Source organism: Meles meles, chromosome 18, assembly GCF_922984935.1.
Source record: "Meles meles chromosome 18, mMelMel3.1 paternal haplotype, whole genome shotgun sequence".
Taxonomy (NCBI): domain Eukaryota; kingdom Metazoa; phylum Chordata; class Mammalia; order Carnivora; family Mustelidae; genus Meles; species Meles meles.
In genome coordinates, this window is record NC_060083.1 from 50659703 (window position 1) to 50671956 (window position 12254).

At 48.2% G+C, this 12254-nt stretch overlaps 1 protein-coding gene across 2 annotated transcripts in view; it reads right to left on the reverse strand.

The window, feature by feature from the left end:
- Positions 1–12254, reverse strand: part of PITPNC1 (phosphatidylinositol transfer protein cytoplasmic 1) — a 250282-nt gene that overhangs the window by 80160 nt on the left and 157868 nt on the right. For both annotated transcript variants that reach the window (XM_045984795.1, XM_045984797.1), the window contains exon 5: positions 5306–5377. In XM_045984795.1, the coding sequence (XP_045840751.1) occupies positions 5306–5377 (72 nt within the window). The remainder of the gene's footprint in view (positions 1–5305; positions 5378–12254) is intronic.

Here is a 12254-nt window from a genome sequence, read left to right on the forward strand (position 1 = left end):
AACCCAAATAATTCTCATAATTATGTGCACAAAATAAATGGACTTCAATTTAAGACAACTTTCCCACTGTGTCCTGGTTAATGTAATCACAACTTACAGGTTTTCACAATCATAAATAGGAGTTTTATTTTAACGAGGAGAAGATATTTATAGCTAGTCATCCCACTACTATTTTTTTTTTTTAAACTAGATACGGGGTCATGTAAAAAAATTACTTGTACAGTGATTGATAATGGGATAACAACATGTACTCTCTTCAATCACTAATCAATATGATTATCACTAGCGTCTTTCAATTTAATTGTTGCTTCTTATCGTCCGTCATCAGTTTCATTAAGGTTTTGGCAGGTAGGGGAGGAAACAGGATGCAGATAACGGTATGAAGGATGCTAGCTGAATGATAAGACTATACTCCCAGAAAATGCAAAGAAATAAACTGAGTTTATTAAATAATTTGGCAAAGCAATGAGACCAGAGAAATACTCACTACTGCACAACATTCTCGAGCAATTCTGCTTCCCACCTACAACTCCAGGCTCCTCCCTGGACAGAAAAAGAGTATGCCAGCACACACCATCTGCTTGAGGCTCTAGCTTTGAACCCCTGGACAAAGTTGGCTTTTAACAATGAAAGCCTTATTACATAAATATATATTTGCCGTGTTCTGATTTTGAAGCAGTAACAAGTGTGAACGAAAACCAGTGAAGTCTTCCTTTTCCGCCTCCCTGGGACCAACCTCAAAGCAGGCGGGTGACCCCAACAGCTGCTCTTGGATATGGAAACTGGAGGAAGGCGAATTGGCCAAGAAGTCTGATCAAGCCACGGCTGGTCTGTCTGACCCTGTGGCCTCTGAAGCAAGACCTGTGGAGTGGTCTATGGAGTTCTATGGAGTGGAGCCAGGTGGAGGCTGGGATGGGAATTTGGACTAATTGGGCGCCATTTGGTGTAGGGCCCATGGGTGGTCTCGGAGTCAGTAAACTGGGGAGAAGGAGGCAACACAGGGGACAGGAGCTGGAATTTCTTCCAGAGGAAGCAAACTGTCTTGACAAGGACCGCCTACAAGCACCCAGGGGCTCTGCGCTTCTCTTATGGGCCAGACTAAATCTCCGCGAGCACGGACAGAGGATGTGGGTGGAAGAGGCTGACGCCAACCACAGATCCTGGCTTTCAGGTGGCTAACCTGGGATTTTAAGGTCCTACCAGAGTAGTGAAAAGAACTTAGCACCCACCACAAAGGGATCCAGGATAATGAAATGACAACCATGTCCATTTTTCTGGACCAGCTGAACTGAGCAGAGAGAAGACACCAGAAGATCACACTGGTCCTATCCACCTACAAGGATCTCGGCGAGCCTGCACATGTCCTCACACCTCTGCAAATGGGGCAGGTTTTACCTACTCGTGAGGTCAGAACTTCAGGGAAAAGAGAAAGCAAGGGAATGTGTTTATAGAATAAAAGACATCTGAAAACGTTCCCCATGCCGTGTTTTCAGACTGCGCCAGTTAACGTAGTTCAGGGATGTCTGCTCTGTATCAGCCTTTCCTTGATGGTCCTCAGCCACATCGAAACGTCAAAAGGGTCAAGCCCATTTCAGTATCCAGTGTCTGGTGAGTACACTTAAGTATGGAATACAGTGCAGCCATTTAAAATCATACAGGGAGGGGCGCTTGGGTGGCTCAGTGGGTTAAAGCCTCTGCCTTTGGCTCAGGTCATGATCCCAGGGTCCTGGGATTGAGTCCGTCATCAGGCTCTCTGCTCAGCGGGGAGCCTGCTTCCTCCTCTCTCTCTGCCTGCCTCTCTGCCTACTTGTGATCTCTGTCTGTCAAATAAATAAATAAATAAATAAATAAATAAATAAATAAAATCTTTAAAAAATAAAATTAAACACAGGGAAGGATACTCCAGGATATGTTAAAAACAGCATCTGTGTGATTCAGTTTTGGGGGAATTGTTGAAAAAAACTTACAGCGATCTGCACCATGAAATGCGATCAGCAGTAATCTCTGAATTATAGGAAAACTATTGGATTTTCTTTTCTTCGGCAGAGGAAGTGGTGCTCTTTTGCATTTCCCAAGTTTTAATAACCGTGTGTTAATTTTCCAATCAGGAAAGTCATTATTTTACAAGGGCTCAAGTGAAAGGGTGATGTAACATTCCTTTAGACATTGAGGTTTTGATGTGGTTGTCCCCCAAAGCACCTCTTATTTCAGGCTGCTGACCAGATGTGGTCCTAAAGCTTTTCCCTTGAGGTTATCAACCACTAAGGGACGCTAACCGTTAGGGATCCTGAACTGACCAAGGCCAGTACCCCAGCCAGTTGCATTCTTCTCTGCCCTGGAAAGTTCGGGGATTCTGGAGAAGGCATTCGGCTGGGAGAGCGGGTGACATCTATCGATTGGGTCAAATTCTGAGACCTGCTGGGTGCTGTTCTGACTTGACTCTCTCCAACCCGGGGTCAGCAAACTTTTTTCAGGCAGGAAACAGTTTAGGCTTAAGGGGCCATATGAGCTCGGTTGCAAGAATGCATCTCTGCTGTTGAAGCAGGCAGACACCTTCGATCCCACAGAAATGAGTGTGGCTGTGTTCCATCAAAACTTGATTTACAAAAAAAGTAGTGTGCTGAGCCCTGAAAACCTCCAGATTTCTTAACTTAGTTCAAGAAGATGAAGCGACCAGGTACCAGCCAAGTCAGTCCCTGCAAATCCAGTCAATACTCCCTTATCCACATTCCGCTTTCCACGGATTCAGTTACGTGTGGTCAACTGTGGTCTGGAAGCAGACGAAGCTCCTTCTGACCTATCATCAGAAGGTCAACAGCAGCCCTAACAGTATGACACTGTGCCTACGTCATTTGCCGTCATCCCCTCACATCGTCACAAGGAGGGTGAGTATGATACAGTGAGATGCTCTGAGAGAGCGAGAGAGATCCTATTCCTCTACATTTTACCACAGAATTTTGTTCTAATTCCTCTGATTGCTGTTGCTGTTAATCTCTCATCTGTGCCCAACTTATAAGTTAAACTTTATAACAGGTATGGGTACGTAAGCAGAAACAGGTGTACGTGCAGTTTGGTATTATCTGTGGTTTCAGGCATCCACTGGGGGTCTTGGAATGTGTCCCCCACGGGGAAGGGAGGACTACATAATTGAACGCCGCTTTTTAAGCTTTTTCCATCTCTGAGGGATTAGCAGTGGCGACTCTATGCTGAAGGGAGGGAAGCCCACTGTCGTGCTTATGTCTTTATTTATTATTTATTTTAAAAAGATTTTATTTATTCATTTGACATAGAGAGACACAGCGAGAGGGGGAACACAAGCAGGCAGTGTGGGCAAGAGAGAAGCAGGCTTCCTGCCGAGCAGGGAGCCGGATGCGGGACTCGATCCCGGGACCCTGGGATCAGGACCTGAGCCGAAGGCAAACACTTAATGACTGAGCCACCCAGGCGCCCTATGTCTTTATTTATTATGTTGGTTTTTTCCTCCAGCTAAGCTACGAGTACCTGAAGTTTGAGGAATGAGTCTACATTTTTAATACTACGGATGCAACGTGATACACACTCAATACTCAACAGAGAAGGTGCTCCACATGCCCTTGCTGAGAAAGGCGTGAAGGAATGAGTGTCCTCCCACACCGAGCTGGTGTGAAACCGAGTTCTTGAGTGATGCCCCCTGGGAGCCACTCCAGCTCTGTCCAGGTAGACTCCACTTTGAAAAGGACAACCTGTGTTCCCCCACAAATATACCTGAACCTTCCAGAAGGATTTGTTCCTGCCATAGGCAGGAACTTTTTTTTTCTTTCTTTAACATTTTATTTCTTTATGTGTTTATCAGAGAGAGAGAGAGAGAGAGAGAGAGCAGGAGCAGGGGGAGGAGCAGAGGGAGAGGGAGAACCAGGCTCCCCACCAAGCAAGGAGCCTGATGCAGGACTGGATCTTAGGACCCTGGAATCACGACCTGAGCTGAAGGCAGATGATTAACCAACTGAGCTACCCAGGCATCCCAGGCAGGAACTTTCTAGAAGAGATTTCTAGAAGATGTTGACACAAAGAACCATAATATAGGCTTGGCCAAAAACGGTTCTTTCTAAAGGGTTTCTTAGTTCTTTCCAGGGACTGTTCACCTGGAAAAACGAGTTCAAGTTGGTGTTGTTTGTGAGTCCTTATAGCTCTTGCCTCATGGCACTTAGGTGCCCCCACGACCTCCTGCATCCTGGTCTGCATTCCCTGGGTTCTGGGAAGGCTCCAAAGAGGTCACCTTGTCGGGAAAGGCTCTCTTGACCATTCTGACACAGTCTCCATCTTCTTCATTCTCCACAAACGCAGACCACGTAAATGGAGGAGAGATTAATGGGTGAAGCTCTGCAGCCTCTAGAGCCAGGCTCTTCCCTCAGTGGGTCCTGATGGAACCCAGAGCCCAATCTCAGGGTGAGGCTCTTGATACATCAAAACATCCACTCCCAAAGAGAAGGCAACTCCCAATGACATGGCCCCAACCGAAAGAGGCTGGGGTAAAAGTCAGGTCAGAAGACGGATTCTCACCAATACTAATAAAGTATGGGGCTGAAATCTAGAAAGAATTAGCGTGTCCCATAAGGTAAGTACTTTGCAGGACAGGTACACTGATTTTAATGTGGGATATGTATTAGTGTACATATGTGGACATAAGCATAATCCAGAAAATCCATAAAGGATATACACAAATATTTGATAGTATTCTTTTTTTCTTTTCTTTTTTTTAAGGTTTCATTTATTTGAGAGAGAAAAAGAGAGCATGAGCAGGGGGAGGGGCAGAGGGAGAAGGAGACTCCCCGCTGAGCAGGGAGCCCAACATGGAGCTCCATCCCAGCACCCTGGGATCATGACTTGAGGCAAAGGCAGACACTCAACTGACTGAGCCACCCAGGCGCCCCATAATCATTTTTCCAAGTAAATGTTAACAGTCACTGAGAAGATGTACGCTCAATCCAGTGATCAGAAAGCAAATCCTGAAGTTCGAGGTCTCCACCTCCCCCTCAAACACCAATGACAACCATTCTAGGTCACCAAGATTTCTGCACAGAGGCCTGCAGAAAGGACATAAAGCTGGAAAGAAACCTGGGCCATGAAGAAATTCCAGGGAGAAATAATAGGGAAATTGCCCCAGAAAGCAAATGCCAGAGCTTCTCCAAGGTCCTAGGCACAGATCCTGCGGCTGGCCCTCGGCACCCCTGGGGCCGGGAAACTGTCATAACTCTCGGAGCCCAGAGGGTGAGGGCACAGTACGGAACTGGGATGGGGGTCTGGGGGGGGTGGGCGCATTACTCACACGGTCGTTGCTTCCTTTGTTGTCCTCGTACTTGGTTTCTATATGAATGGAGAATTTCGGCAGAAAGGAACACTACGGAGGAAAAAAGTAAAGTTCCATTAGCATACCACTTTTCCTCTCTTCACATTCACCGTACAGTCTCTGGACCCTCTCCTGACCATCATGCTGGGCGCACTACTCCCGCCCAGTAATGGAAAGATACTAGGTCAATATCCAAATTCAGAAAGAAAGCCGCCTTTGGCAACATGAACACACTTGCACCCAGAAGTCAGGCCAGAGTTGTCCATTTCCAGAAGGAGTATGTTCTCTGAGTCCTACGACAGGCTTTCGAAAAGCAAACCCCTGAAACAGGCAGTTCCAATTCTGGGGTGCTTACTGCCCGCTGCTGGATACCTGGGGACCTAGCCTTAACCTTTATATCAATGTGCATAGACAGCTAGGGCGGTGGTATTCGGCAGGAGAACTTTCAGATAACAAATTATTGACGTTGGGCACACCCGGATTTTGGTTTTGAGTTTATCACTTGGCAGCTCTGTGATCTGGGTCACATCATTTAACTTTTCTGAACCCCGGCAGAATGGAAATGGGGGTAACGATTATGGCATATAGTAACGTTTTGAGGGTTACATAAAATCGTATGTGTGAAACACGTAAGTGCTAGGCACAGGGGAAGCGTTCAACAAATGAGAACCATCAGGATGACGCTGCAGCTGAGCTTGACATAAAGGGCAGCACGGGAGAGAAACCCCCAAAGCACACTGCCCTACCGTCCAGGCTCCGTGAGTCATCGTCTGTGTATTAAGTAGATGTTAAGGGTTAAGGTAGCCTGAGAAGAGGATTTTGATGGCTGTTGATGTAACCTCCCTCCTGCTGGGCATTCACTTTCCTGGCCACAAGAGATGGGATTGAAGACTAATGGGGAAAGTGACCCAGCCACTCCACTGGGAACTGCAGGTGTCAGAGAAATGAGACTCTGGCTCATACACTCACAACCCTGAGTCTGGCTCCTTTACTGATTTATCCAACACACATGGAACACGTATTCCATATACCAGGCGCTGGTCTAAGCGCGTTCAAGTTCTCGTTCATTTATTCCTCGTAAACCTGCCATGAAGCAGGTATACCGTGATGATCCCTGCTTTCCAGATGAGGGAACGGGGACACAGAGAGGTTGAGTAAATGGCCCATGATCACACAGCTCGTAAACAGTCGTGTCCAGACTACAAGGCTGGTGGTCTGGTCCCAGTATCCAAGCTCTTGATCATTATCCTGCTGGTTCTCAAAGTGGGGTGTCCAAAACCGCTGCAGTAGCAGCGTTCTAGAACCCGTGAGAAATGCAAATTCTTGGGCCCAACCCTGTACTCACTGGGTCAGAAGCTCTAGGGAAGGCGCTCAGGCATCTGTATGTGTGCGTGCGTGTGTGTGTGTGTGTGTGTTTAAAGATTTATTTACTTATTAGAAAGGGGGGGAAGGGCAGAAAGGGAATCCTCAAGGAGACTCCCTGCTGAGCACAGAGCCTGACATGGGGCTCGATCTCACGACCCTAAGATCATGACCTAAGCCAAAGTCAGTAAGTTGACACTTAACCAACTGAGCCACCAGGCGCCCCCCGCCCCACCCCAGGCATCTGTGTTTGGCATGCCTTCCAGGGGGATGTAGGTGCCGGCTTTCACTGGAAAACCCCACCTCATTACCCCACACATGGGAAGAAAACAGCGTGCATTAGCTAAAATTCAGAAGTCTACGATACTTGGCCCCATGTGCTTCATCGCCCCCAGTCCAGGATCCCCTTTCAGCGCAGCTGAGAACCCTAGCAGCATGTGTAGGGGGAGGCAGAGGCCTTGGACGTGCCATTGAGAATTCTGACATCACATGACTGTGTGCACTCGGCATTCATCTGTCTTAATCCCAGTCAAACAAGCAAGCTGAACCGTGACTAAGGAAACACAGAAACAATCAATCCCAGTAATTGTCTTTAAGAAGAATGAAGCTCTGTGATTATTAACACCTTCTCTGCTGTGTCCTCTCAAAGCTCTCACTCCACGGCTGCTGCCCTCACACACGCTGTCCCGGGGACGTCCAAGGCGGGGCTGCTCATCACGAATCAAGACACTGGAGGAATCGGAGACGCTCAGAGGCCCACGGCAGAAGCTCTTGACATGGGAACTTGGGGAGGTGCACCTGCTGAGACCCTTTTAAAAGTATCAAGCCTTCGGCAAACTGATTGGTCCCTTTTAACGCATAATTCATAGGAGGATCAGTGTAGGGCGGGCACAGCGCCAGATGGCAGGAGGACAGTCGTCCTGGGCGGGGAGCTGAGTCTGACTGCATCAGAGTGGAGCACTCCACCAGGAGTTTTTATCGCTTGAACCCTAAACCACTTAACTAAGGTCGAACAAAATGAATTTTCGCATTTGGATATTAAGCCCAAATATGAAATGCAAAACGTGTATGCAAATTAGCAGATGCTGTTATTTTTTGAGTCAAGGACTTAGGTTATTTTCATATCAGAAATGGTAACCCCGCCAGAGGCTGGGAGTGCACCTGGTTTGGCCAGGCAGCTTGGGGGCGGGGTCGGGGGCTGTAAGGGGATACACGGATGGGACAGGTCCACTCTAGGCTGGTCAGGGTCTTCTTGGGGAGCAGGGGTTTGGGATTGATAATCGCCTTGGGATATCCAGTGGCTGGTTCTCCAAGCCCTGGAGGTGAGGTGTTAAAATCAGGATGACATCTGGCCTGGAGCATTTTCAGAGCTGTCACTAAAATCTTTCTGGCTAGAAGTCCATCTTGAGATCCGGTTCTGCTCACCCGACACAAGTTAGCTGCCCTAAAAACCCAGGCCACTAATCCTAGGAGAGTCTTAGCGATTAAGCAAGACTTCCTGGCTGGCTTCTGAGGTTATTCTCAATCCCTTCCCTTCTCTACACCCCCTGGGCTTCCCTCTTCCTCTCTTATAGCGGATAATTTTAACTCATAGTTTGGTAAGACCATGTGACAGAAACACCCAGAACGTCCCTCTCTTCCACTGAAGATCTGCTCATTTCTTTATGCTGTTGCTGCTTCTTTGTAAATCAGAGAAAGACGCTGCTTTCCGCATTCCAGTGGAAAATCATGTAACGAGAACTGAGACAGAGAGCAGCAGACCGGGGCTCAAATCTGAGAGGTATGGACTTGAGCAAATTATTGTGGCATTCCCAGCCTCAGTTTCCCCATGACAGAATGGGGACCATCCTTCTCTACTCCATAGGAGTGTTGAGAAGATCAGTAAGATCATTCTGGCAAACCCCAGCACAGTGCCTAGCACATAGCAGATGCACAACAAAAAAATATTTGTAAGTCTCTTCTCTGGAAACATGTTTCATCGATTATTTGCAATTTCTCCTGGCTTCCTTCCTGCAGCCTAAAAAATATCGTGAGAAGTGTCATATTCCTAAAAAACTGGTATCAAGTTCCTTCACTGATGTTCCTTCCTTCATCTACAATTAATGGCATGTCTCCTTGTGTCCACAGTCTAACTCTATTAAAAGAGTAGCACATGGGGGCGCCTGGGTGGCTCAGCGGGTTAAGCATCTGCCTTTGGCTCAGGTCATGATCCCAGGGTCCTGGGATATAGTCCTGCATTGGGCTCCTTGCTCAGCGGGAGTCTGCCTCTCCCTCTGCCTGCTACTCCCCCTGCTTGTGCATGATTTCTCTTGCTATCTCTGTCAAGTATATAAATGCAATCTTAAAAAAAAAAAAAAAAAAAGAGTAGCCCATGCTTCCTGTCTGCCCCTTTTCACCTCCCACTCTTCTCAACCAGAGCAACAGCGTATGGAAATGACCGAGTGTCAAAGAATTTTCAAACCAGCATCGCTTCCCTGTCCGCACCCTGAGGAACTCTCTACACTGTTCAACATGAGCCAAGAACTCCACCCGCCTGAAAAGCAGTTCCTTCTCGACCTTCCCTTCCTTCCTCCACCCCTTCAACGGAGGGGTCTCCTAGGGTCTGCCCTCTGCCCTATTTTCTTGCTCTGAACACTCGCCCTTGGTGATCTCACCTGTCCCTCACTTTCCTGTGACCACGTTCAAGCTGATCTCTCTAATCTCACCTGCTCTTCTCAGATGTCCAGCTACCCACCGGCCATCCCCAACAAGGGTGCTGCAGCATCCAAACTGGAAGGTCTACACTGAATTCAAATGTTCTCCTGCCCCATACCATCATCCGAGGACTGCCATAACAAATGGCTATGAGCAGTGTGGCTTAACACCCTTAGTTCTAGAAGCCAGAAATCTAAAATCAAGGTGTTGACAACGTACTGCTCCCTTTGAAGGGTCTAGGGAGAACCCTTCCCTTGTCTCTTCCAGCTTCTGGTGGCCCCAGGTGTCCCTTGGTTTGTGGCTGCGTCCCTCCAATCTCTTCCTGCGTCTTTGTATCATCTTCTTTTCGCTGGGTGTCCTCTTTTTATAAGCTACCAGTGATTGGATTTAGGCCCACCCTATTCCTAGTGTGATTTCATCTTCGATCTCAAGGTCCGAAGCGAATGACATCTGCAAAGACCCTATTTACAAAAAGGTCACACTCAAAATTTCCAGAGGACATGAATTTTGAGGGGACAGCATTCAACCCACTACACTCACCCATCACATCCAATGAAAGCCCAAATCCTGCTGAGTCAGCTTCCCTACTTAAAAGTAAGACCTAGAATCCTCTTGTTGACAGCCTAAGTTTCTTTATGGCTCTGCCCTATATTCCTCCCAGTCAGTCCCAGAAGACCACTCACCGGTCCCTGGAACACGTCTGACCACCATGTTTTTTTTCCCTGCCCACAGCATTCTCAGTCTGAAGCCTCCTTCCTAAATCTCATCCACAGACATCTCAAATCCCACGTCAGAATGATGATCCCCTGTGCGCAGGGAGCATTCTGTTTGTATCTTTGTCACACACTTATCTCCATTTCTATCTCCACAGTTGACTATGTGTCTGGCTCACCCATCAGAAGATAAGCTGCAACCTTTCCCTCAGGGGGATTCTTCCCCACTCCCGCCGTCACTGCCACAAGTCCCCCAGACACTTCGGCCTGAAAGCTTCTGTTTCAGTTCTGCTCTCTGACTAAGGGCTGTGTTCTAGCCAGGAATATACCATCTCACCTGGGAACCCTCAGCTATACCAAAGGAAGCCCACCTTCCAAGCTTGGACTTCCTCCAAACCAACATGTCCTATCCCCTGAAGATTCGGACACATATACACCAATGAGGGGGATTCCATGCCACTGAAGGAACTGTCAGGAGTGTGCGAGCAGGAGACAGAATTGGGAACCTTGACACAACCAACTGGAATGTGTCTCTCCTGAAGGGAGACACCAGGAGTGTTACCCACTGGTACAACTGGAAGGCGTCAAGGGATTCAGAAGATTCCCATGCTCTCTACGGCACAGTCACTTGGGGGCACTGAATGCTTGAAGTCCCGTCTGGCTCATGGAAAGACTAAAATACTCATGGCAGGCAGAATTCTCAGGTGGCCTCCCAAGACTCTCAGACCTTGGGATATACACCTTGCCCAATTCCCCCTCCCCCCCCCAAAGTGTGGGTGAGACCTTTGAGAATAATGGGATAGTGCCCTTTGATGAGATTACCAGGGCAATCAGATGATACTACATTATATGAATTCTTTTTTTTTTTTTATTTGACAGAGAGAGAATCACAAGTAGGCAGAGAGGCAGGCAGAGAGAGAGAGGGAAGCAGGCTCCCTGCCGAGCAGAGAGCCGGATGTGGGGCTCGATCCCAGGACCCTGAGATCATGACCCGAGCCGAAGGCAGTAGCTTAACCCACTAAGCCACCCAGGCGCCCCTATATGAATTCTTTTCTGAAAAAGCTGAGATTCTGGTTGCTTTGGAAGAAGTAAACAGCCACGTGGTAAGATGGCCATGGAGCTAGAGCCAGGGAAGCTTCCAGAAGCTGCGAAAGACCCCTGGAGGCCAGCCAACTAGAAAACGGGACTTCAGTCCTATGACAGCAACAAACTGAAACCCGCCAACCAGGGAGCCTAGAAAAGGACCCTGGGCCTCAGATGAGACTGGGGTCCAGCCTAGTGGGACTCTGAGCCAAGACCTAGCTACCCTGGGCCCGGCAGACACTCTGAGATAATACACTTGTGTCTGAAGTGGCTAAGTTTGTGGGAAATTTGTTGTGCAGCAACAGAAAAACCAATAATAACACCTAACCTCAAGAATCACCCGTTTGGGGCGCCTGGGTGGCACAGTAGGTTAAAGCCTCTGCCTTCGGCTCAGGTCATGATCCCAGGGTCCTGGGATCGAGCCCCGCATCGGGCTCTCTGCTCTGCAGGGAGCCTGCTTCCTCCTCTCTCTCTGCTGGCCTCTCTGCCTACTTGTGATCTCTGTCTGTCAAATAAATAAATAAATCTTAAAAAAAAAAGAATCACCCATTTGAGGGATGCCTGGGTGGCTCAGTGGGTTAAAGCCTCTGCCTTCCGCTCAGGTCATGGTCTCAGGGTCCTGGGATCGAGCCCCGAATCGGACTCTTTGCTCAGCAGGGAGCCTGCTTCCTCCTCTCTCTCTGCCTGCCTCTCTACCTACTTGTGATCTCTGTCTGTCAAATAAATAAATAAAATCTTAAAAAAAAAAAAAAAAGAATCACCCATTTGGCTTTCACCTGTGTAAAAAAATCACGCCATGGCAGTCTGTAAAGGTCTCAGGAAAACGGGGGATTTGTGCTCATCCGCCCGGCTGCGGATGTCAGCGGGTTTGTGGATGATAACTGCTACTTACGGCCCAGGGTGATGTCTGCCAGTTAACGGATGGCACTAAGCTTGCCACGGGCGGCCATCCCGACGGGGCAGGACCCGCCTTGCCCACAGGAAGCAAGAATCCGGTAGAAAGAGCACAGGCTTTGGCGTGAAACTGACGTTAGTTCAAAGCCCAGCAGCTTTTCTCAAAAACTCCGTGACTCTGA